The 21,164-nt window shown below is 65.2% G+C and overlaps 10 protein-coding genes and 4 non-coding genes across 14 annotated transcripts; 5 read left to right on the top strand and 9 right to left on the bottom strand.

Annotated features, from left to right (window-relative positions):
* Positions 1 to 727: 727 nt before the first annotated feature.
* Positions 728 to 1,279, top strand: Q8F55_003160 (uncharacterized protein; the record flags this gene model as incomplete). Its single annotated transcript, XM_069351711.1, has 1 exon — positions 728 to 1,279. One exon carries the CDS (start codon positions 728 to 730, stop codon positions 1,277 to 1,279), a length of 552 nt encoding a protein of 183 aa, XP_069212097.1.
* A 350-nt stretch (positions 1,280 to 1,629) lies between these two features.
* Positions 1,630 to 2,956, top strand: Q8F55_003159 (uncharacterized protein; the record flags this gene model as incomplete). The annotated part of the gene is made up of 5 exons (XM_069351710.1): positions 1,630 to 2,145; positions 2,181 to 2,375; positions 2,414 to 2,579; positions 2,617 to 2,676; positions 2,709 to 2,956. The coding sequence occupies 5 exons, from the start codon at positions 1,630 to 1,632 to the stop codon at positions 2,954 to 2,956; spliced, it is 1,185 nt and encodes a 394-aa protein (XP_069212096.1).
* Positions 2,957 to 2,970: 14 nt separating this feature from the next.
* Q8F55_003158 (uncharacterized protein) lies at positions 2,971 to 4,389 on the bottom strand (the record flags this gene model as incomplete). The annotated part of the gene is made up of 6 exons (XM_069351709.1): positions 2,971 to 3,006; positions 3,047 to 3,313; positions 3,366 to 3,601; positions 3,634 to 3,848; positions 3,883 to 4,041; positions 4,079 to 4,389. The coding sequence occupies 6 exons, from the start codon at positions 4,387 to 4,389 to the stop codon at positions 2,971 to 2,973; spliced, it is 1,224 nt and encodes a 407-aa protein (XP_069212095.1).
* A 987-nt stretch (positions 4,390 to 5,376) lies between these two features.
* Positions 5,377 to 5,462, bottom strand: Q8F55_003157. The gene has a single exon. It is a non-coding gene; the product is annotated as a tRNA-Glu (tRNA).
* Positions 5,463 to 6,050: 588 nt separating this feature from the next.
* Q8F55_003156 (uncharacterized protein) lies at positions 6,051 to 6,314 on the bottom strand (the record flags this gene model as incomplete). The annotated part of the gene is made up of 1 exon (XM_069351708.1): positions 6,051 to 6,314. The coding sequence occupies one exon, from the start codon at positions 6,312 to 6,314 to the stop codon at positions 6,051 to 6,053; it is 264 nt and encodes an 87-aa protein (XP_069212094.1).
* A 303-nt stretch (positions 6,315 to 6,617) lies between these two features.
* On the bottom strand, positions 6,618 to 8,231 carry Q8F55_003155 (uncharacterized protein; the record flags this gene model as incomplete). Its single annotated transcript, XM_069351707.1, has 7 exons — positions 6,618 to 7,092; positions 7,128 to 7,207; positions 7,242 to 7,445; positions 7,480 to 7,623; positions 7,659 to 7,787; positions 7,821 to 7,975; positions 8,018 to 8,231. The coding sequence occupies 7 exons, from the start codon at positions 8,229 to 8,231 to the stop codon at positions 6,618 to 6,620; spliced, it is 1,401 nt and encodes a 466-aa protein (XP_069212093.1).
* Positions 8,232 to 9,464: 1,233 nt separating this feature from the next.
* Q8F55_003154 (uncharacterized protein) lies at positions 9,465 to 10,499 on the top strand (the record flags this gene model as incomplete). The annotated part of the gene is made up of 1 exon (XM_069351706.1): positions 9,465 to 10,499. One exon carries the CDS (start codon positions 9,465 to 9,467, stop codon positions 10,497 to 10,499), a length of 1,035 nt encoding a protein of 344 aa, XP_069212092.1.
* Positions 10,500 to 11,125: 626 nt separating this feature from the next.
* BAS1 (myb-like DNA-binding protein bas1) lies at positions 11,126 to 13,226 on the bottom strand (the record flags this gene model as incomplete). The annotated part of the gene is made up of 3 exons (XM_069351705.1): positions 11,126 to 12,213; positions 12,495 to 12,618; positions 12,744 to 13,226. 3 exons carry the CDS (start codon positions 13,224 to 13,226, stop codon positions 11,126 to 11,128), a joined length of 1,695 nt encoding a protein of 564 aa, XP_069212091.1.
* Positions 13,227 to 14,307: 1,081 nt separating this feature from the next.
* Q8F55_003152 lies at positions 14,308 to 14,399 on the bottom strand. Its single transcript has one exon. It is a non-coding gene; the product is annotated as a tRNA-Ile (tRNA).
* A 21-nt stretch (positions 14,400 to 14,420) lies between these two features.
* On the bottom strand, positions 14,421 to 14,506 carry Q8F55_003151. Its single transcript has one exon. It is a non-coding gene; the product is annotated as a tRNA-Glu (tRNA).
* Positions 14,507 to 14,518: 12 nt separating this feature from the next.
* On the bottom strand, positions 14,519 to 14,603 carry Q8F55_003150. The gene has a single exon. It is a non-coding gene; the product is annotated as a tRNA-Phe (tRNA).
* A 257-nt stretch (positions 14,604 to 14,860) lies between these two features.
* Q8F55_003149 (uncharacterized protein) lies at positions 14,861 to 16,350 on the bottom strand (the record flags this gene model as incomplete). Its single annotated transcript, XM_069351704.1, has 3 exons — positions 14,861 to 15,139; positions 15,177 to 15,356; positions 15,403 to 16,350. 3 exons carry the CDS (start codon positions 16,348 to 16,350, stop codon positions 14,861 to 14,863), a joined length of 1,407 nt encoding a protein of 468 aa, XP_069212090.1.
* A 567-nt stretch (positions 16,351 to 16,917) lies between these two features.
* On the top strand, positions 16,918 to 17,269 carry Q8F55_003148 (uncharacterized protein; the record flags this gene model as incomplete). Its single annotated transcript, XM_069351703.1, has 3 exons — positions 16,918 to 16,927; positions 16,983 to 17,033; positions 17,094 to 17,269. The coding sequence occupies 3 exons, from the start codon at positions 16,918 to 16,920 to the stop codon at positions 17,267 to 17,269; spliced, it is 237 nt and encodes a 78-aa protein (XP_069212089.1).
* Positions 17,270 to 18,149: 880 nt separating this feature from the next.
* Positions 18,150 to 20,990, top strand: Q8F55_003147 (uncharacterized protein; the record flags this gene model as incomplete). Its single annotated transcript, XM_069351702.1, has 12 exons — positions 18,150 to 18,247; positions 18,306 to 18,360; positions 18,536 to 18,880; positions 18,917 to 19,163; positions 19,206 to 19,547; positions 19,587 to 19,743; positions 19,782 to 19,940; positions 19,988 to 20,047; positions 20,086 to 20,284; positions 20,323 to 20,661; positions 20,708 to 20,742; positions 20,804 to 20,990. 12 exons carry the CDS (start codon positions 18,150 to 18,152, stop codon positions 20,988 to 20,990), a joined length of 2,223 nt encoding a protein of 740 aa, XP_069212088.1.
* Between the last annotated feature and the right edge of the window lie 174 nt (positions 20,991 to 21,164).

Here is a 21,164-nt window from a genome sequence, read left to right as displayed (position 1 = left end):
GCTGATACCGACAGTCATTCGCGCATGATGCTGCTGAGAGTCAGTACGTCAGTCCATGTTGTGTGGCAGTAGTGTCAGAGGAGGACAGGGGAGGTCAGAGCAGATGTCAGACGAGGTGGGTGATGGGGGCGTGAGATGAAGAGAATGAGACAATGGACAATGGGGAAAAGGAAGAAAGGAAGGCGGCTTGCGGGGCGTTGAACAAGAATCAATGACGCCGCCGACGCTCACTCTCCTTCGATGCACGCTCCTCCGCTCTCTCCTCCATGTCCACCGCTCATCGCGCCCATGCATATCGTCGTTTGGACCATGTACTTGTTCTCCACGACAACGGCTCGACACCCGTGACACACGCATAACAAGGACGCGCTGAAGACGCCGCGATCCGCGAGATCCTCACCCCACGCTCTGGCCCACCTCGTCGCCGTCGTCGTCGTTTCCGCCGTCGCCACCCACCCCCCTCCCCGGCAAGCTCGATCGCACACCAACGCACACGATCATCTAGTCAACGCCGCACCTCGCTTGTACCTTGTCATCTACTGCCTGTACGCACGACGGCAGCACCAGCATCGCCTCGAGTCGGTCAGTCAAAGTCGCCCAGCGGCAGCGTTGTCCAGGCTCACTGACGTACACCCAGCGTCATCATCACACTTGCCGTCCTCCTCGCCACTCCGGCAAACCATATAACCACAGCACCGTGAGTCGATAGCATCCCCACCCACTCGCCATGATCATCACCGCCAGCCCAATAGCGCCGCACAGCCCGCTCCGCTCGCGCCCGCTCACGCCGGTGCTGACGCCGATGTGCAGCATGCCCGTGACGGTCGCCACCCTGCCGATGGCGCGCACGCCGCGCCGCGCGCCCCAGCAGCGCTCGCGCAGCCCCAGCCCGCTCCGGGACAGCCAGCAGCACAACCTTGGGGGCGTGAGGGAGCCCGTCGCGCCAGCCAAGAGCCCCAAGCCCGGGGCCGCGCGCCGCCCCGGCTGCCGCGGGTTCATCCTCGCGTCACAGTATGTGTCCTACGCGCCCGACGCGCCGCCCCCGTACGCCGACGGCCCGCCGGCTGGCGACGCGGCGTTCGAGCTCATCCCGTGCCCCCGCGCACCGGTCGCCCCGGCCCACCCGAGCACCGAGTGCACCCCGCCCCCGCCGGGCATTGAGCGCCGCGACTCGGCGTGCTCCAACGCCGGGTTCTGCGACAAGCACTGGTGCGGAGGGTGCAAGCGCGCTGAACGGGCGTGGGCCGCACTGTATCAGGTCAAGGCGGCGGCGTCGTAGGCTCGCCGCGGCGATAGAACGAGCGCAAAGTGCAACGTTGCGTTGCCTGTATTCACCTCACGCCCCTCACGACTATGTCCATGCCCATGCCTTGCTCAGGCATCCCGATTCTGTTGTCAACTCTACGAACCCCCCATAGTCTTTGTAGTTGTAATCTACTATGCCTAGTAAGCGCGCGCTTCCGCCGGACACGGCGTTGACCGGCGGCACCTCACCCGCGCCGCCGGGCCGAGCGGGGTATCGTATCGAGCCAAGCGATGCCCCCCACCCCAGCACCCCGCGACCACCCATCTCTCTCTTGCAACCTCTCTCTGACTCACTCACACCTCACTCACCTTCACGCCGCCGCCATGCCTCCCGCAGTCGACCCCAACATGATCCGGCCGCCGCCGCGCTCGCTCGCGCCAGCCCCGCCAGGCCTGCTCCCCCCACCGCCGGACAAGGCGCTCACCAAGCCGCTAACGGTCCTGTGCACCGTCGGCGTGTCGGCGCAGTGCGAGGAGCGGCTGCGCGACGCGTTCGGCACGTTCCACTACTATGCCGAGGGCGAGCCCATCCCCGCCGAGATCCTGCCCACCATCGACGTCATGTTCAACACTTGGACTGGGCCACCGGCCGTCGTGACCGACTTTGCGCAGACCCCGCGGCTCAAGCACGTCCAGCTGTGCTCGTCGGGCGCGGACAAGGCGATGGCGAGCGCGCCGTTCCAGAAGCTGCTCAAGGACGGCGGGCGCGTAGAGGGCAAAGAGCGCCAGGTGACGCTGGCCAACGCCTCCGGGACGCATGTGCTCACCATTCCCAACTGGGTCGTCGGCATGCTCGTGAACGTGTACCACCAGGTCCCGCGGCAGATCATGATTGCGAGGGTGGGTCGTGGGCGAGGCCGAGCTGACACTGGCAGACGGAGAAGCGCTGGGCTCTGCGTCCCGAGATCGACGCCGGCGGGGGCCAGTACTACGCGCGCGTGACGCACGGCCGGACGGCCGGCCTGCTGGGCTACGGGCAGCTGGGCCGCGAATCGGCGCGCCTCCTCAAGGCGATGGGCATGCGGATCATCGCGGCCAACACGTCGGGCAAGGCGACGCCGCAGGAGGGAGTGAGTCGAGTGTCCTGCTCCCAGCCACTGACCACCAGTACGTGATCCCCGGCACGGGCGACGAAGACGGGTCGCTGCCCGAGGCGTACTACTCGACCAAGGACGCGGCGCAGACGCGCGAGTTCCTGAGCCGGTGCGACGTGCTCGTCGCGAGCCTGCCCAACACGCCGCAGACGGCGGGGTGGCTCGACGCCGAGAAACTCAGTGAGCCAATGCTCCAGCGTGCAAAAGCTAACAGCAGGCTACCTCCCCCCGAACGCCGTCTTCCTCAACGTCGGGCGCGGAACGCTCGTCAAGTCTGGTGAGTGTGCAACCCGACACCGCTGACCCCAGAACACCTCCTGGCCGCGCTCGACCGCCCCGACGGCCTGTTCGGCGCCGCGGTCGACGTGACCGACCCCGAGCCGCTGCCGGACGGCCACCCGCTGTACTCGCACCCGCGCGTCATCGTCACGCCGCACCTCTCGGGCGACACCGAGGGCGAGATGGACATTGCGGCCGACGTCTTCCTACGCAACTGCGCGCGCGTGGCCGAGGGGAGGGACGTGATCAACCGCGTGCACTTTGAGCGCGGGTACTAGTATGCATGCAGCTATCAGTCGCTCGCGCCGAGCGAGTAGATGACGTAGATCTGTGCAAAGATCAGTGGGGAAGGGCGAGTCGCGACGCACCACAATGCCGGTCACGGTCATGGCGATGAGGATGCCGCCGCAGATCGCCGTGGTCCACTTGCTCTTCTTGAGCCCCTCGAGCGTGCCGCCCGCCTTGTGCACCTCTGCGAGGATGGCGACGCGCGTCTTCTCGGGCAGCTGGAGACTGCCGCGCAGCCAGCGGCGGTCGAGCCAGATGTAGACCGGGCCGAGGGCGACGTCGACGGCCTTGAGCGCGACGAGGAGGTAGATGACGCGGTTGTACTTCTGGTGCGGGGTGTTGTCTTGCTGCGGGGGTCAGCACGCCTCATGGGTGCCTCTCAGGCAACTAGCTACTTACGATCGAGCCGGCCGCCACGTTCATGATCAGGCTGCCGCTGTTCGCAAACGACTGGAACACGCCGAACGCGGTGCCGAGCAGTTCGTCACCATCAATCAGGATGGGGAGCGAGGCAAAGTACGGGAGCAGGTTGGTGACGTAGGCGAACGACGAGATGATGATGGGCGCGAGCGCGTTGACCTTTGTCAGGCCGATGAGGACGAACACGACGATGTAGAGGGCCGCCGTGATGGAAACTAGCGTCAGCCACGCCACGGCTGCCACGTACCAAAGGTCATGCGGTGCCCGTAGCGGTCGAAGAAGAAGCCCGCAACGGGGGTGAGCACGACGGGGATAACCGACTGCAGCGACGAGTTGTACCCCGCCGCCTGGGTGCTCGTGCCGCGCGTCTTGACCTGCATGTCGGCCACGTTGGCGTTGTACACTGCCCACACGCCGTGCTGGAACATTTGAGTCGCGTTGAGGATCCAGTAGAACTTGGGCCTGGGCGTCAGCGCTGCTAGTGGCATGCACGCACAGTCGGAGGACGAGGGGCACGCCCGTGAGCTGCACCCAGCTGCGCTTGCGCTCCTCCCTCGTCGGGACTGGGGGCCGGTGGTGAGGGGGCAGGGAGCGCTCGTAGGCTGCGTATGCGAGCACGCTCGCAAATGAGAAGGCGCAGAGCATGGCCGAGATCCTGGGCGTGAGCTGCGTCTAAGCGCTCCGGTACCCACCACAGCGCCCAGCCCCAGTTGTGGTCGAGCTTTGTCATCGGCACAGCCGCCACCTTTGCAATCACCGACATGAGCCTGTTCCAAGCCAGCGTGAGGCCGAACACGAGCGCCATGTGCCGCCCCTCCACGTAGTTCGGGTACAGCTTGTACTGGCACACCTGGGACACGGTAGACCCAAAGCCGAGGAGGATCTCGCCGCCGACGAGCAGGCCGTAGTTGTTGTGTATGGACGAGACGGCGGCCAGCACCGAGCCGAGGAGGACGATGAAGGAGGATACGATGGCGACGCGCATGCCGCCCCAGCGGTCCATGAGCCCGCCGCCCACGATCGGGAGGATGGTGTTTACGACGCTGTTGGCGCTCGCGACGACGCCGTACTGCGCGTCTTTTGTCAGCTAGCCCCAACAGCAACCCACTGTTGATGTGTAGCTCCTTCTTGAGCAGCGTCTTGAGCGGCAGGATGACGCTCTCGGCAAACTGCACGCCCGTGAAGAAGAGGATGATGAGGCACACGGCCGTGATCCTCGTGCGGGTCGGCATGGGCTCGAGGGCAGGGCCGTCGGCGCGCTCCTTCTCGTCCGTGTCGCCCTTCTCGTCGGCGTCGGCGTCGGCGTTGGCGTAGGCGTTGATGTCGGCATCGTCGGGCCGCTTCTCGTCGGTCGGCGGGGCGCGCTCGGCGAGCGCTTTAGCGGCGTACATTGTGGTGTGTGTGCTCTGGGAGCCTCGCCACGCCACACCCCACCCTCAGCATTTAATGCCTCACCACCACCTCCGACCCCGCCGGCCACCTCGCAAATTTCCTGTTCCCCACCCACCCCACCCCGCAATCGGCCCCGAAGACGCAGCACGCAGTAGCGAAAGTACCCGGCGCATGCGAGAATGACGCGCTGCCGAGTTTATCAGATAGACTTTTCTAGCCCCAAGCTCCCAATATAGCCCACGCCGCGTGGCGGCCAGTAAGGAGCCGGCGAATGGTCCGCTGCGGGCGCCCTGTCGCGCCTGTCGCCTGTGCCGAGCGCCCTCAAACTCCGACACTTTCGGACAAGCCGCAGGACTCGGTTACGGCGTCGCTGCGGAGTGCGGTGCGGCGGCGCCGGATGGCGTCGCCCGTTACGCGCGGGGTCGTGTCGCCGCGTCGCGTCGGCCGATGAGTGGAGGGCGGCCACTCGCCGCGGGAACCGATATGGGAGGCGAGCGCCGATCCCTCGGAATCCATCAGCATCTCGAGCGCATCTCGAGCCCCCTGTCCTCTGCTCGTCGACGCCATCAGCCTTAATTAAAAACACGAGACGTCGCGCTTCCCGCTCCGGGATTCGAACCCGGGTCGACTGCGAGACAGGCGAGCTGAAAGGCAGTTATGCTGAGACCTCTGCACCAAACGGGAGGAATGTGGACTGTTGTACGGGCCGCGACGCTGCGTCCTGTGGAGAGAGCGTGGCGGGTGCGAGGGGGCCGTGCACACCTCATGCGCGGTTGACGGCCGGCGGCATGTGATGGGGATCTTGGCGACTGGCCGCGTAGCGCGCGCAGCCTAGACATGCCCGAGCACATGGCTGCAGCGCCGGCGGCACGGTGCGTCGTGCAGGACGGCGCATCCGCGCTACAGGCACGGCGGCACGGCGTCCTGCCTAGCCTGCCTCGTGACTGACGGCCGCGTGGCCGGTCGTCAAGACGAGTTCGCCCGATGTGGCTATTCATACTGGAACAAAATAATAGTGTGCGTGAAATGTGAATGGTGTGGGTGTCCCGAGGCACGAGCAACTCGGCGACGGACGTGAATGGAATGCAGTGGTCCAAGGTCGCTGGGGCACGCGTTTGCGCACGCGTCCGTGACGACGACGGGGTGGATGCAGTGGTGGTGGTGGTACAACAGCGAGGTCGTGGGGTGAAGGGCGTCAGATGGCGATGGGAACGGCCACTGGGGTGGGGTCAGCAAGGTCTCATGACCAGTCGTCCCGGCCCACGCACGCGTTCACACTGCCGCCTTCTCTGGCGGTGCGAGCGGGGAAGGCGACGTCGCGTCCGACCCGGCGTCCCCGTCGACCTCTTGCCGCGCCTCTAGGATCCAGCTCTCGGCGCACGACATGCCATAGTCGATGAGCAGGCCGTCGACGATGAGGAGCGCGGCGAACAGCGTCAGGTTGTTGTGGTAGGCCGTGTAGAAGAAGAGGTTGAGCAGCCCAGCCTTGATCTGCAGCGCGTAGAAGAGGGCGTAGATCTTGAGCTGGAGCGACATGGTGTTGCGAGGGATGAGGGGGAGGAACGAGGAGCGCGGATGACTTGTGTTGCATTCATATACCCTTCCCCTCGCATCTGGTCAACGCGGCCCCACGATTCGTCTAGGGAAAGTAGTTTCTTGGCCGCGGTCCGCTGACCGGGATCTCAGAGGTGACGCTCTAGTGAGTGAGGTACGCCGCGATCGCAAGCGTCGGCCCACGACGCCACACGGCGCACATTACGGCAGCGGCGCGGCCTGCGTAACTAGTTGTGGAGCCAGCCAGGCCACTCGCGGCTCGACACTGCATACATTGCACTACATCTACGACGTCTTGAGCACGCCCGTGTCGCCGTACCTCCACTTTGCAAACGACACCATGAGAATGATGCAGAAGCACAGCGCCGTCGTCACGCCAAAGCCGATGGGGTACTTTGGCCCGTTCCACGACGGCCACAGCCACGAGCCGTACACGCTCGCGAGGTTGCCGATCCCGTTGACGAACGCAAACGAGATGCCGCGCTTCTCTCGCCCGTCGAACATGATGACACTCCACGACAGGAAGATGGGCACGGTCGTCCAGATCCCAGCGCACCCAAAGCACAGGAACGCGTACTTGACCTTGTGGCCCGGTGCCCAGCCGCAGATGATGAAGCTGAGCGTCGACATTGTCGCCGCGCCGAGGATGACATAGGCCTTCTGGCGCGTCCGGTCCGCTAGCCAGCCGCCGAACAGCGAGAAGACGAGCGACACGACATAGATCGGAACAGTCATGTACTGCGCCTGAGAGCCCTTGTACCTGGCTCGTCAGCGCAGCCCGCCGGCCTGACCCACCCCTGCACCGTCATGAGCGTCGGGATAAAGTACGAGATGGTTCCGGCGCCCTGGACGAACGTGTAGGTGAGAGAGAAGACCTGCATGTCAGCCGTGTACGGACAGCAGGCTCACCCAGGTCCGGGGGTCCTTGCACGCGGCCTTGAACGACGCCCAGTGGCCGGCGTTGTCCTCGCCCGCGCCGGGCTGTGCGCCGCCCACGAGCAGGCGGTTGAGCGCGAGGTCGCGCTCGTCCTCGCTGATCCACTTGGTCGTCGCGGGAAAGTCGGGGAGCACGGTGAACGCGGCGAGCGCGACCGCGACGGTCATGAGGCCCTCCTGCCTGTCAACGGCGCCCTGGGCCAGCACGCACGATGATGAAGAGCCAGCGCCAGCCGGCCGTGTTGGCCATGCCGTCCATGCCGGAGATGATGGCGCCGGCGAGCAGGCCGCCAAAGGCACCAGCGACCATGGAGGCAGAGTAGAAGAAGGCCGTGCGCTTGGACATTTCGTCGGGCTGCCCGTCAGCGCCGAGGCGGCCACCCCGCCCACCTTGTACCAGCACGACATGACGAGCATGCACCCGGGCCAGAAGCCGGCCTCGACGAGGCCGAGGAAGAGGCGGAAGACGGCCATGCCGGCCGTCGTGTTGATGCCCTTTGGCGCGACAGAGATGGCGCCCTGCCGTCAGCCACCGGCCCCTGGCGCACCCACCCAGATGACCATGATCGACGGGATGTAGATGCTCGGCCGGGCGTGTGAGAGGAGCATGTTGCTCGGCGGCTCGAAGAGCAGGTAGCCGATGAAGAAGATGGACAGGACGAGCGAGTAGTCGCTCGAGCTCATGTGCAGGTCTTTGGCCATGCCACCTGGCGTGGGTCAGCCGCGTGTCCTCCTCCCCCATCGTCAACACTCGCCCACTTTGGCGTTGCCAATGTTGGTCCGGTCAATGTACGACATGAGGTAGCACACCCAGATCATGGGAAAGAGGCGGATGTCGATCTTGCGGATCAGCGCGCGCTCCTTGACGGGGTCGATGTAGACCTCGGCCGGAGTGGCGGCATTCTCAATGGTCACGTCGAGCGCCTTGCCGTCGAGCTCGTCGAGCGATTTGCGTTCGGCCATGGTGTGAGTCGCTGGTGAGGGCCTCCTCTGTGGGGGTGCTGAGCCCCGCGCCAGCGAGCGTTAAGTAGTCTCGCCTCAAGTCTATTCTCGCATGCCCCACTCCCCCCGGCCCCACCTCGCACGGGCCGCTGGAATCAGAGATGCCGAGGGGGGAGCGGGCAGCTGTGCGGAGGCGCGGGGGGCAACACACACGCGTGGGGCAGAGAACAGTGCAGACTAACCGATGTGGTGGCGCGTGCTGTCGCGGAATGCTCAGACGGCATGGGGGGAGTTAGTCTGCCCTGTTTCAGCTGGCTGTACGGCCGTAGTGGTAGGCTGATGTGGCTCGTGGCTCCGCGTGGCCCCGGCGCGCACGGATATCGCTGGCTGCGGCTGGAGAAGGGCCGGTGATGCGTCCAGCCGGTATCCCGCGGGCACGCTGAGAGCCGGCAGGTTGTCGCTGCTTCTTTCCGACTGATACCACGCCTGGCGATTCCGGTTTCCGCGAACAACAACGGGAAGTGAGCAGCGCCACGAAGGCGAGCAGAGGCTGATGGATCTAGCCAGCGGCAGCTCGGTGCCGAGTGAAGCTTCCCGGTAGGCCCTAACCCCGGGATTTCCTTGGCGAGGGGGAGGGTGAGGGGTTGGATGGGAGGATGGGTCAGTATGGGTGGATGGGTCAGGATCGGGGGGAGGACGGTCGAGGAATGGCGAGCCGTGGATAGGTGGACAGCGGTGGTCAGACCGCCCGCTGCGGAGGAGGTATCCTGTCCCGTGGTGCCTCAGAGGACCCACCACTCCGACATCGTCGGGTGATCGGAAGAGTGCAGGCAGGAGTGGAGAGCGATGGGAGTGCGCTGCGACAGGAGGCAATGTACGGCGCTCGGTGAGCGCCGAGGTGGCGTCGGGCCTGGGGTGTCGGGCAACGCTCGCGACGCTCGCAACGCTCGAGCGGACCTCGACGCCCTCATCACTCCCACAGCCCCCTGCCCCTCCCTCGACAGCCATGCCCCCCGCCGCCGCCGACTCCGACTCAGCTGGGTGGCTCGCAGACGAGGCTAGGAGAGGTCCGCCGGAGATCCCCGCGACGCCCGCGATGTCGTTATCAGTCGCCACGGCGCCGAGCCGACAATAGCGACGGCGTCGGCGGCGGCGGCGGCGGCAGCGGCAGCGGCAGCGAGCACGACTAGTCGGCGCTGCTGGCATACAGCTATGCTGCACTCTTCACTCATCCACGTCACCCTCACCACAGCCATGACCAACACGCTCACGCCGACGACCACGCCCCCCACGATCGGCATCCTCTACCCCGGCGCCATGGGCGCCGGCCTCGCGCGAACGCTGCACGCCCGCGCGCCGGCCCTGCGCCTCCTCACGGCCGTCGGGGCCCGCTCTCCCGAGACGCGCGAGCGCGCTGCCGCCGCGGGGCTGGAGGACCTGCCCCTGGCCCAAGTCGTCGCCGAGGCCGACATCCTCGTGTCCATCCTCCCGCCTGCCTCGGCCCTGCCCCTGGCGCGCGAGGTCGCCGCGCTGCTGGCGGCGTCGGGCCGCCCCAAAAGGCCAATCTACGTCGAGCTCAACGCCGTCAGCCCGGCCACGATGGGGGACATCGCGGCGGCCCTAGGCCCCGAGACGCCGCTGGTCGACGGGAGCGTGATTGGCCTGCCCCCGAAAGAGGGCTACGATCCCCGCGTGTACCTCTCCTCTGCGCCCGAGTGGGGCCCGCAGCTCGCGCACGTCGCCGCGCTCCTCTCCCAGGGCTGGACGGTGCGCGTGCTGCACAAGGGCGGGGCAGGCGGGGCGTCCGCGCTGAAAATGTGCCACGGGGGCACGCAGAAGGGCGCGACGGGCCTCGCGGCGCTGCTCGTGCTCGCGGCGCACGCGCACTCGCCCGACACGGCCGCCGCGCTGCTCGAGCAGCTGGCCGACACCAAGCCCGACCAGGTGTGGCGGCTGGGCGGGAGCCTGCCCGACATGATACCCAAGGCGTACCGCGTACGTTGTGGCCCCGTTCAAGCTGACACGCAGTGGGTAGCCGAGATGGAGGAGATCAGCTCGTTCGTCACCTCGTCCCTCGGGCTCGATCCGGCCGACACAAACACGCCGGCAGCGGCGCACCTCGGCCTCGCGCGGGTCTTCGAGCGCGTCGCCGCCGGCCTGCGCGCCTCGGCGGGCGCGGTCGGCGCCGCGGCTGAGGGGGAGGCTGGGAACGCGGAGGAGGTCGAGACGCTCAAGGCCTGGGCCGCGCGCGGGCGCGAGACGCTCACGGCGAGGGGGTACGCCCCGTAGCCGCCACATTGGTGCTTTGGATGCATTGTGTCGAGAATTTGTCCTCTCCGTCCTCTCGGACGCACGCGTGTATCGAGTCGGCCGGTCGCTCCGGGTATGGATGCTCGGACGTCCGTCTTGGCGCTGGTCACACGACCAAACACGGCCACGGCCAGCCGCCGCCACGGAAAAGCCGTGGCCTGCAAACAAGCGCACGCATGCGCACGCACATCGTCACATGTGGTATCAGCTGACCTTTGCTGCCCCTGCTCCGCTGCCTGCGACAACCGTCAAGTCCCCGGTCTGGGCCGGGTCAAATCCAATGGCGCAAACGTTCGTCGCACGCCCACCGCCACCAGTCGTCACTCACCCGACAAGGCCTGTCGATCCCCGTCCCGAGCATTCCTCGCACATCCTCCCAGCACATGACGCTAAACTAACCATGGTTGGTACATTCTAGTCCCTATACCCCGTACACTACTTTACAACTACTGGCGTGTGAATGCACATCATCGAGGCGGCGCGAAGCCGTGGAAAAAAGGGCTGGCCACCCTGGCCAGGCCAACAGCATGCTGGGGCTGCAACTGGGGAGGGGAGAGAGCAACACCCCCCCACACAAACACAAACCCAACCGTCGCCCACGCACCTCACCCCTTGTGCAGCGTAGACGGCGACGGCCCATTGGCTGCCGTGCCGCCGTCATGCAGCAGCTGGCGCAGGAATGCAGAGCTGACGTTGACACTGTGGTCGCCCCTGTCGAGCGCGAGCAGGAGAGACCACAGGTTGGACACTGGCGCCGCGCCCGCCACGCTGCCAGTATCGCTGGCTGGTGGGGGCGGGATGGGCCGCGGGCTGTCGTACATGCCCTGTCCCCTCGTTCCCGGCGTGTCGGGGGACACGAGAAGAGAGTTGGCGGCAGCCGCAGCGGCGGCCCGCTCGCCGCCGCCGACGTTCGCGAGCCAGCCTTCGAGCAGGCGGCTCTCGGCCGCAGGGGTATGCAGCGACGGCAGTGGAGGCACGTTGTGCTGGTGCTGAGCGTGCGCAAAGCTACGCAGCAGGCTCGACGTCTCGCCCATCGCGTCGTCCGTGTTGCTGGGTGTACTCCCCGGCGGGTGCAGCGGAGTGTGGCCCGTGCGGGCGGCATCCCCAAAGTCGAACGCGAGCCCCGGCATGCTGCTCTCAAGCCCGAGGTTAGGCAGGCGCCACTCCTCGTGCTCGCTCGTGCCGTACGGCGGCGGCGGCGGCGGCGGGTGCTGCGTCGGCCCGGGCTGCGGAGTGGCCTGGATGCCGCCGGCGCTGAAGTCGAACTCGAACTCGAACTCGTGCACCGACCCGGGGCCCTCGGTCGTCGAGCGCACCGATCCGGCGTGCGTCGACGCGCTCGCCGGCCCGACGATCGGGTCGTGGTTGGATGTCGAGTAGGCAGACGCAAGGTGCCCGTGTGGCTGGTACGTATCTGGATCCTCGAGCTTGATGTCCTCGCCGTCGAGACGCGCACTGTCGCCGTCCGTCTTGACGGAGCGGTACTTTCTGCTGCGATTGCGGCACGCGATGGGGCTGCGCCCGGGCAGCTTGTCGGCGATGGCTGTCCAGCGCGGGCCGAGCTGCTCGAGAAGCTCGAGCAGGAGCTGGTCCTCCTCGCCAGACCACGGCTTCTTGGCGGTCAACTCTGGCGCGAGCACGTCGCGCCACCGCTTTGAAACCTGGTCGTCCTTGCGTCCTGGGATACGGAGCGCTGTTTTGAGTCAGCAACAGTCCTGTTTGAGCTCGTTGCGTTAAAAATATGACGGCGACCGCCGCCGTTGCCGCTTCCCACCACCCACCAACACCGCCGGTCACGTCCGACAAGGCGAAAATTCGCCACTCGACGGGTGGGTTGGCTGGATGGGGAAAGGCAAGGCAAGGTAAGGCCGCGCGGCGGGGACGCACGCTTTCCCCCTTGGCTCGATTACTCGAGCCATGTGCGAGTATGGTGGGCGCAGCACCCGATGGATGGCAACACGGCACAAGACTGACCTATTTCCTTCCACTGAGGTCCCATCTCGGCGTAGAGGCGGCGCAGAGAGTCGTCCTCCTCTGCCGACCACTTGCCCTTGCGCACGGCAGGGTCGAGCGAGTGGAACCAGCGCTTCCTGCAGTCCTATACACATGTCAGCGACGTGATGGTGTGGTGTGGAATGCGAGTTGCCGCCGGGATATCGGACCGACGACCAAGGCCCGGGTTTTCGCTCTAGCGCCGACAGACGGCCCCATCGACAGACTCACCTTGTTTGTGCGGCCCGGGAGGCCTTCTGATATCTTGGACCACTGCGACCCGGGCCCGCGCGCACAGCCATACTTGCCGACGGCGGTGATGAGGGCGTCGTCTTCCTCCTGTGTCCACCGCCGTCGGCGGCGCGCGCCCACTCCCACTCCGGGAGCGACGGCCGACGACGACGACATGCTCTCGGCGTACGAGGCCGTGGAAATAGTCGTTGCGGCGGTAGATGCAGAGAGGACCGAGGCGCCGCTAGACGCATGCGACCCCGAGGCGGAGGACGGGCCGGCGGGGGAGGCGGACGAAAGCGACGAGGCCGAGCGGTGGTGAGCGGGCGGTGGGGGGTGGTCAAAGATGAATGATAGTGGGTTGGGGCCGGCGACGGCGGCGGCGGCGGCAGAGGTTACTGGAGGCGGCGGGGGCTGGCCGGTTGGGGGCTGGAGCGGCCCAGGGTACGGCCGCCTTGGGAGGCTCACCCTCGAGTCTGCCATGGCGGCCTGGCGTGTTGTCGGGGTAGGGAATGGAGTATGAGCAACGTCGAGCGTGAGATGGAGGAGAATGGCGAGAGAAGGGTTCACGGTTCACGGCAGCCCGCAGCAGTGACCACTTTGGTCGTCCGTCTCGTCGTCCTGAACTGGCTCTGCTCTCCTCGCTCTTGGCCCTCTTGTCCCTCCTCTGCCGTCGCAAGCTTTGCATATCACGTGCAGGGTACGACATGTCCCCACATTCCATGACTCTATATCGCGTGTCGCGTGGGTATGTAGGGAGTCTCCTGGCCCTTAGTCCAAGGGGGAGGCGTTCGGGGAGGACGAGGAGCCCTCAGGGGGAGCAGGGGGAGTGGGAGGGGGAGTGCGTTCGGCCGCTGCGACGTGCAGGTGCGCTGCCGGTCTGTCACTCGTCGTCGACTGTGCAAGAGTGGGTGGGTGCAGCTGGTAGCAGGGGGGAGGGGAGGCGGGGAAGCCGAGCGCGGTGAAAACCTGCCGCCTGGGCAAGGGTCGCCTGCCTGCCAAGGGTTAAACTCTGCCTGGCTGGTCAGAGGAGATTTTCCTGGCTGTGGGCCGTTTGCTTGGCAGTGGTGAGAGTCGGGTCCCCATCAGCAGACAAGCAGGCAGGCAGGCGGCGTGCGTCGAATGTTCTCAGGCCGTTGTCCAGGCGCTGCCTCGTCAGTGCATCGTGCGCTTGTTGGCGTTCTGGGCCTGGAAGTCAGCGGGGGACGACAGAGGACGACATGTACGAGATTGAGGCCGGAGCCAGAGCCAGAGGGCCGGAGCCACAGCCCACAGCCCACAGCCCACAGCCACCCGCGCCTCTGACCGCCTCCCGCCGCCTCGGAAAGTCTCTTCCTATCCGGGTTTCCGACGGTCCAACCCACTCATCAATCAACCCGACCCACCCGCGATCCCCGAGAGAGTGAGTCGGGGAACACGCGAAAGTATCAGCAACCGACGGGAGTTTCCGTGGAAGTGGCTCTGATGATCAAAACCACCACCACCGCCATCGTTCTCCATCCTCTTCATCCCACTCACTCCTCCATCTCCCCTCTGCACCCACGGCCCAAAAAGCAAGTGCTGCTGACCACTGACAGGATCGAACTGCCGACCTTTGCATTACTGATAACCATCGAGTTATTAGTACAACGCTCTAACCAGCTGAGCTAAGCGGCCGTGAAGGAGCTCGCACTCGTCTTCTCCGCCAGGGAGTCGAACCCTGCTCTACCGCGATGAGACTCTCCAATGAGAGGCGGTTATACTAACCGATATACTAGCGAAGAAGTAGATGTAGATGGAGCCAGGGTGGATCGAACACCCGACCTAGCGATGTGATGACTGAACTTCAGTCGCTCGCTCTCCCAGCTGAGCTATGTCTCCATTTTTGATGTTCTCCGGGGTGCAGGCTCGCCCTCGAGCGGGTGGGGTCGGCGGGGGGCGAGTGCGAGGTCGCTGCGCGTCGGTCGTCGACGGGGTGGGTCGTGGACGGAGTGACGCGTGAACTCTGACGGCTGGCGTTCGTGCAGCTGATGTCGAGCTCCTACGCGACGACGCCGACTTGGGTCGACCGCCACACCGCCCCTCCTCTCCTCCACGCCCACACCGTACAGATTAACAAATGCATATGCTCCACGACACTACGCCTTGCCCGCCGCCTGCTCAATGCTCTGCGCGACCGACGTGACAGCCTCGCGCAAGGTTGCCAGCATCTCGTCGACCTCCTCCTCCGTGATGAGCAGCGAAGGGATCATGCGGAGCACGGGGTAAATGCTCGTTGTGAGGGTCAGCAGTCCGCGGTCGAGGCACGCGTCCTGCACCGCGCGGTTGATGTATGCCGGGAGGGTGTAGCCCTCGCGCAGGTGGTGCCCGCTGGTCAGGCGGGAGCGGGGGTCCTTGAACTCGAGCGCGATCATGAGCTGCGAGGTCAGCGCGCGCCTGCCTTCGGCCACTCACGCCAGTCACACGGATGTCCTCGATGATCCAGCCGGCCTTGGACGCCTTGAGCTCCTGCAGGCCCTTGCGCACCTGCTCAGCGCGGGCGAGCACCGCGGCGCCCATGTCGTGGCTGCGCATGTAGCGCGTCGTCGCCAGCGCCGCGGCGCAGGCCACAACGTTGCCAGAGTACGTTCCTCCCTGTAACTGTCAGCCTTATTCGGCACCACGTGGCGGCACCACGTACCAATGATCCGGCGGGCATTCCGTCGAGCACGTCCTTGCGGCTGACGATACCGCTGATGGGCATGCCGTTGGCAAAGCCCTTTGCGAAGACCATGATGTCGGGCGTGACGCCCGTGTACTCGATGGCAAAGGCCTTGCCCGTGCGCCAGAAGCCGGTCTGGATCTCGTCGACAACAAGCATGATACCGTGCTTGTCGCACACCTTGCGGAGGTGCTGCACATACTTGGTCGGCGCCTGGACGTAGCCGCCCTCGCCGATGACTGGCTCGAGGAAGATGGCGGCCGTGTCCTCTGGCGCCGTCTGCTGCAGGAGCAGGTTGTCGAGCTGCGTGATGGCCTGCTCGACGAGCACGTCCTCGGGCGTGTTCTTGTCCAGTCCCATCGCGTGCCAGTAGGGGAAGGGCGTGGTGTACACGCAGGGCATGAGGGGTCCGGTGCCGGCGAAGAAGTTTGTCTTGCTGCGGGTCAGGCCGGCGGCGCCGGCCGTGCGGCCGTGGTACCCGCCCTGCATGACGACAATGTTGTTGCGCTTGGTGTGAGAGCGCGCGACCTTGATGGCCGCCTCGATGGCCTCGGAGCCCGAGTTCCAGAAGAAGAAGCTGTCGAGCGTCGGCGAGGGCATCATGGCGAGGAGCGACTCGACGAGCTGGACGTAAGGCGCCGAAAGGGCGATGGCGCACTGCACGTGGATGATGGACGACGCCTGCTCGACAATGGCGGCGGTGACGTCCGGGTGCGCGTGCCCGAGCGAGGTGACGCCGATGCCGGCGGTAAAGTCGAGCAGTTCGCGCCCGTCCGTCGTCGTCACGCGCACGCCGCGGCCCTTGGCGAACACATGGTTGCGGAGGCGGCCGAGGCCCTTGGTGATGTGCTGGTCGGCGAGGAGCTGCAGCTCGGCCGTGCCGGTCGTGGGGGCTGCGAGGGCGGTGGTGCTCTGTGTGATGGTCATGTTGGAGGTTTTCGGGATGTTGTTGGCTTGCGTTCGCTCGCCATTGCTCTTTATTCTTCTGGGCAGCGCTAGGCAACCGCGTAGAGATGAGTAGAGGTCGTCGGCTTGAGGCCGTCGTTGAATCAGCCCCACACATGCAGCCGACGGCTACGGTGGGCATAGCCGCCTGTGCCTCTGCAACCCGGTTAGCCGCCCTTGATATCGAGTTCAAAAGGTCAAATCGGCCAGATAAAGGTGAAATGAGTCTTGGCCTCGGCTGCTGTAGTGTACCAGCGGCTAGGAGCGACGCGCAAGTACTCTCGCATTTCACGTTACCTCGCCGCAGGCCAAGTGGCCGATGTGTGGGCCTAGGCAAAGTTCGGTTGAGAGATATGAAGAAAACGTAGGCCAACATCATGGCGGAAGTGGGGCGGGATGTGGAAGAAAAGCGGAGAGATATCGAGCGCAAGTTGAGCGGAGCACATTGATATAGCGCGGCACCCGGCGTTGATTGCCGCGTCCGTACGACGACTGAACGTGATCATGACGCTGGACAACAACAAAGGCACAGCTGCGAGGCGCCTCGACATGGGGAAGTGTGAGTGATCGCCGCGGTCAATGACGGATCGACGACGACGACTGACTCCGGCAAGCCGAAGACTTGGACGAGGCCATCCGTGTCATGGTGGCCGGCTTTGCCGGAAGTGAGTCGGCTTGCCCTGGTGGTGTGGTGTCGGCTCGACTCCGACTGAACGGACCCGCAGTGCCAACCTGGACTCGCTACTACCTCGACGGCGACGACACGCGGGCGCGCGCTCTCGTGCGGTACTACCTGCGCGCGACCGGCGCCGTGGGCCAAGTCTGGGGCCTCGACGTTGGCGGCGCGCTCGCGAGCGTGCTGGCCATTGTGCCGCCCGGCGTCTCCCTCGCCGATGCGTGAGTGCTAGCAACGAGACGCAGCTGATGCCAGACCCACCGCTGCTGAAGACTATGCAGCGTTCGTCGCTGCGCTGGGCGCCGACGCCGCGCCGGCCCGGCCCGAGACGGTGGCTTGGGGCCTGGGTGGGGGAGACTGGGTGGCCGTCAGGGATGAGTGCTGGAACATTGCCTTGATAGGCACGCATCCGCGCGCGGCCGGACACGGACTTGGCTCGAAACTCGTCGGTCTGGCGTTTGAAGTCGCAGAGGGACACGGCCACGGCGTCTGGGTCTACACGACGTACAAGCCTCGGGTGAGCATTGCCAAGCGAGCCAGAGCTCGTGCTAACAACCCCAGCTGCCCTTCTATGAGCGACTCGGCATGACGCATTGCCGGACGATCGAGTACAGCAACCCGTTTGGGGAGCGAGAGCACGAGTGGATCCTCGTCAAGAGACGCGGGCACGGTTCCGCCTAGAATCCGCAGCGTAACAGCAACTGAGCTCGCGTTCCGATGAGGCTGGCTGGGTCGACGACGACGACGAGGAGGCGCACTATCCCGAGGATAGCCTAATTTGTGGGGGAGGGTGGGGCAGCGCGGGGTATCAGCCAGGTGACGACAGCTTCGCATGCACCGTGTTTGATTTGCACGCGCCTCGCTTGGCGCGGGGAGAGAGAAAGTCAGAAAGTTAGAAGCGCGCGCGTAGACGACGAGTGAGATGTTGTGGGTGGGAGAACTGGCCGATGCAAGGCAAGGGTCGGTGTTCGGTAGTGACTGCCAAGGGGCCGATCACCAAACAGTCACTGGCCACAACTACTACTTAGACAACATCCAAGACAACAACCTTTCCTCTTCCCTCTTCCACTCCATCCCTCGTCATCTCATCTCATACTCGACCCCCATGCCGCCAGACCCAAGCCCAAGTAGCAGCAGTAGCAATGCCGCAAAGCATCGCCGGAGACACAACGTTACGCAGGCCTGTTACAACTGTAGGCAGCGGTATGTCGGACCTTGGCCGAACAGAGCCGATGTCGACTCGCGTACTGACCCATCCCAGCAAGAAGAAGTGCGATGCAGTGACGCCGACGTGTGGAACGTGTGCCGCGCTCAAGGTAGGTGTGGGGACGAGGCATGGCCATGGGGGATTGAGCGAGCCGCGAGCCAGCGATGAGATTGTTGGGCTCCCCAGGAACCCCAGCCCAAATCGGCGACCATAAGTCGCGAGCGACGGCAGACTCGGTCTCCACACTCTGCGCCATTCTCCGCCAGCATCGCTGACAAGACCAGGACGAGTGTGTCTGGGGCGAGCGCGACGACTGGCGGAAACCGCTATCGCGCGCCGAGACGAACGGGCTGCGCGCAAAGGTCGACCAGCTCGAGGAGCTCGCAAAGCACTACCGCGAGCAGATCGAGTCGCTGCAGGCGCAGGTGCACTCGCACCGGCGGGACGGGCAGGCGTCTTCATCTGGACCGCCGAGCGGCGCGGCGTTCCAGTCTGTCCACTCGGGCGTGACTGGCATCGGCGCGGCGACGGCGAGCGACCCGCCCTCGGTCGGCACCGACGGCCGGCAGCGGAGACACAGCGCCAAGGCGACGCTGCACAACCCGCAGGAGGACGTCGACGGCATGGTGGTGAGTTGTTTCCACGTGTAGTCAGCTCACTCGCAGATTGAAGACCCCCGAGGCCAGGTCAGGTTCCACAACCCCACCTCAGCTTTCCGGCACGCGCTCCGCAACCCCTTGCCTGACGCCCCGCCGTCCGCCTCGCCCATCGCCAGCACTCTGGAAACCGCACCGAGGATCAACAACCACGACGACCCCAATCGCTTCGCGCGCTTCCTCCCGAATGTCTACCTCACAAAGGCGCAGCACGACCGCGCGGTGGACCACTGTTTCCGGTACTTCACGTCGTTTGGTGGGTAGCTACCCTATGGGAGTCGTAGCTAACGCACCGCAGGCCAGCGCGCCACCCCACACCTGTTCTATCGCGACATGGAGATCGCTCTCTCGCTTGACAACATCGAAGACCTGCCGCTCCTGACGCCAAACTACTCGCCGCTCCTGCACAACGTCATTATCAGTATAGGCCTCGCGTACGCCGACGAGGAACACCTCCACGCCGCGCAGACCCGTCGCATCTTCTACTCGGAGGCCACAAAGCTTCTGGAGCGCGAGGCGGCGTCGCCTTCCCTCGCGACGGTCGCGGCATTGGCCTTGCGCTCGAGTTTCTCGAGTACCGTTGGCGACTACAGTATCGGATGGGTCTACTTTGGTCTCGCTTCGCGCCTGGTCTATGCCCGTGGGTTCCCCTCTCCTTCCAGACGTCTAACCCGCCCAGTTGGCCTTCATATCGACACGTCCAAGCTCGTCGCACAGGGAAAGCTCAACCAGGAGACATTTGTCCAGCGCAACGTCACCTACTGGTCCACGTTCTGCCAGGAGGAGATGTGGGCCGTGTACATTGGGCGCATGCCGCTCATGCTCGCGGATTACACGTTGGTTTAATCGCCATTGGAACTGCTAACCTGCTCAGCGTTGGGCCGCCAGAAGCTGATGCCGCGACCGACGACACGCCTTGGACATGGCCACCAGGACCATACGGCCACCTTCCCCCTCAAAAGTCGTGGCTCAGCACGTGCTTTGTACACACGACAGGCCTCTTCAAGATTGCGACAGAGGTCACGCATACTGTGTGAGTGGCACGGGCTGTCGACCTATGCGGGTAACTGACGATCACAGCTACAGCAGTGGTGTCAACAGGTCGCTCCTGGTGCAGAATGGAACTGTGGACCGCCTCAGGTGAGATGCGCTTTACAGGTCCCATCTGACTCCCACAGCCAAGCTCTTGACGAGTGGGGTCGCAAGCTGCGCTCTGAGCCTGCCCTTGACCTCGCACAATCCACCCCGCCGCTACCACACATCCTGTTGCTCCACATCGGCCTTGAGTGGGTCAACGTCCTCCTCTTCCAGCCGTTCAGCCAGGTGTCTGCCCGTGGCGCCGCGCAAGACCTCGCGATTGCCAACATTGCCATGACTGTGAGCGTTTTCCATCGCGACGAGAAGCTCACCTGCAGCGCTGCCACCAGTCAGCACTGAAGATCGACGAGCTCGGCCAGCTCTACCACGCGACTCACGGCATGCGGTTCACGCCCCCGACCATGGCGCAGATGCAGTACACGGCAGGCACATCGTTCGTGCTCGCTGCCGCGCAGGCACGCAGCCCAGCTCAGGCTGCCGACGATCTCGAACGTGCACGCCGGGCTCTGTTCTACCTCAAGGAGATTGGCCTGACGTGGGGCGCCGGACGGCAGAAGGAGTCGATCTTGTCCGAGATCATTGCCGAGCTGGAGGAGAAGGCGGCCACTGCGTTTGACGGCTTGGGCAACCCGGTGGATGAGAACGCTGCTCCTCAGGTGCGTCGGCTTACAACTGGGGGATGTAAAGCTGACATGCTATCAGGACACACTGTTGGGTCTGTCGCAGGAAGTTCAAGTGTGAGTCCGGCTGGGCTCGGCTACGGCTACGGTCCGCGCGATTTCCAGCTGACGCGCCCAGCGACGAGTCGACCCTGCCGCTCGCCCCAGAACCGCCGTCCGCCGTCTCCGGCCTCGACACGAACTGGGTCGGGGCGGATGGATCGCTCGACGACTTTGTGCAGAGCCTACTGACGCAATACGTCTTGCCGTTGGGGGGCGAGGTGGACCTGATGGCCCTCTTACAGCCGCCCCAGCAGATTCTGTAGCCATAGTGTTGCCGCTTGCATGTGGTATTATTGCGTCGGCGGCGGCCCGACGTGCGTGCTCCACGTGGCCGCTGCTGGCCGCTGCCGTCGTCGAAACGAGGCGAAAAGAAGCTTGGCGTGGAGATGTTCGCAACACGGTGAAGTTTGGTGGACCGAGAGGGGTCTGCTCCGACC

The sequence above is a fragment of the Vanrija albida genome, assembly GCF_041260175.1.
Source record: "Vanrija albida strain AlHP1 chromosome Unknown contig_2, whole genome shotgun sequence".
In the NCBI taxonomy this organism is placed as follows: Eukaryota; Fungi; Basidiomycota; class Tremellomycetes; order Trichosporonales; family Trichosporonaceae; genus Vanrija; species Vanrija albida.
Note: the sequence above shows the minus strand (reverse complement) of the source record. Positions and strands in the feature narration are given on the sequence as shown.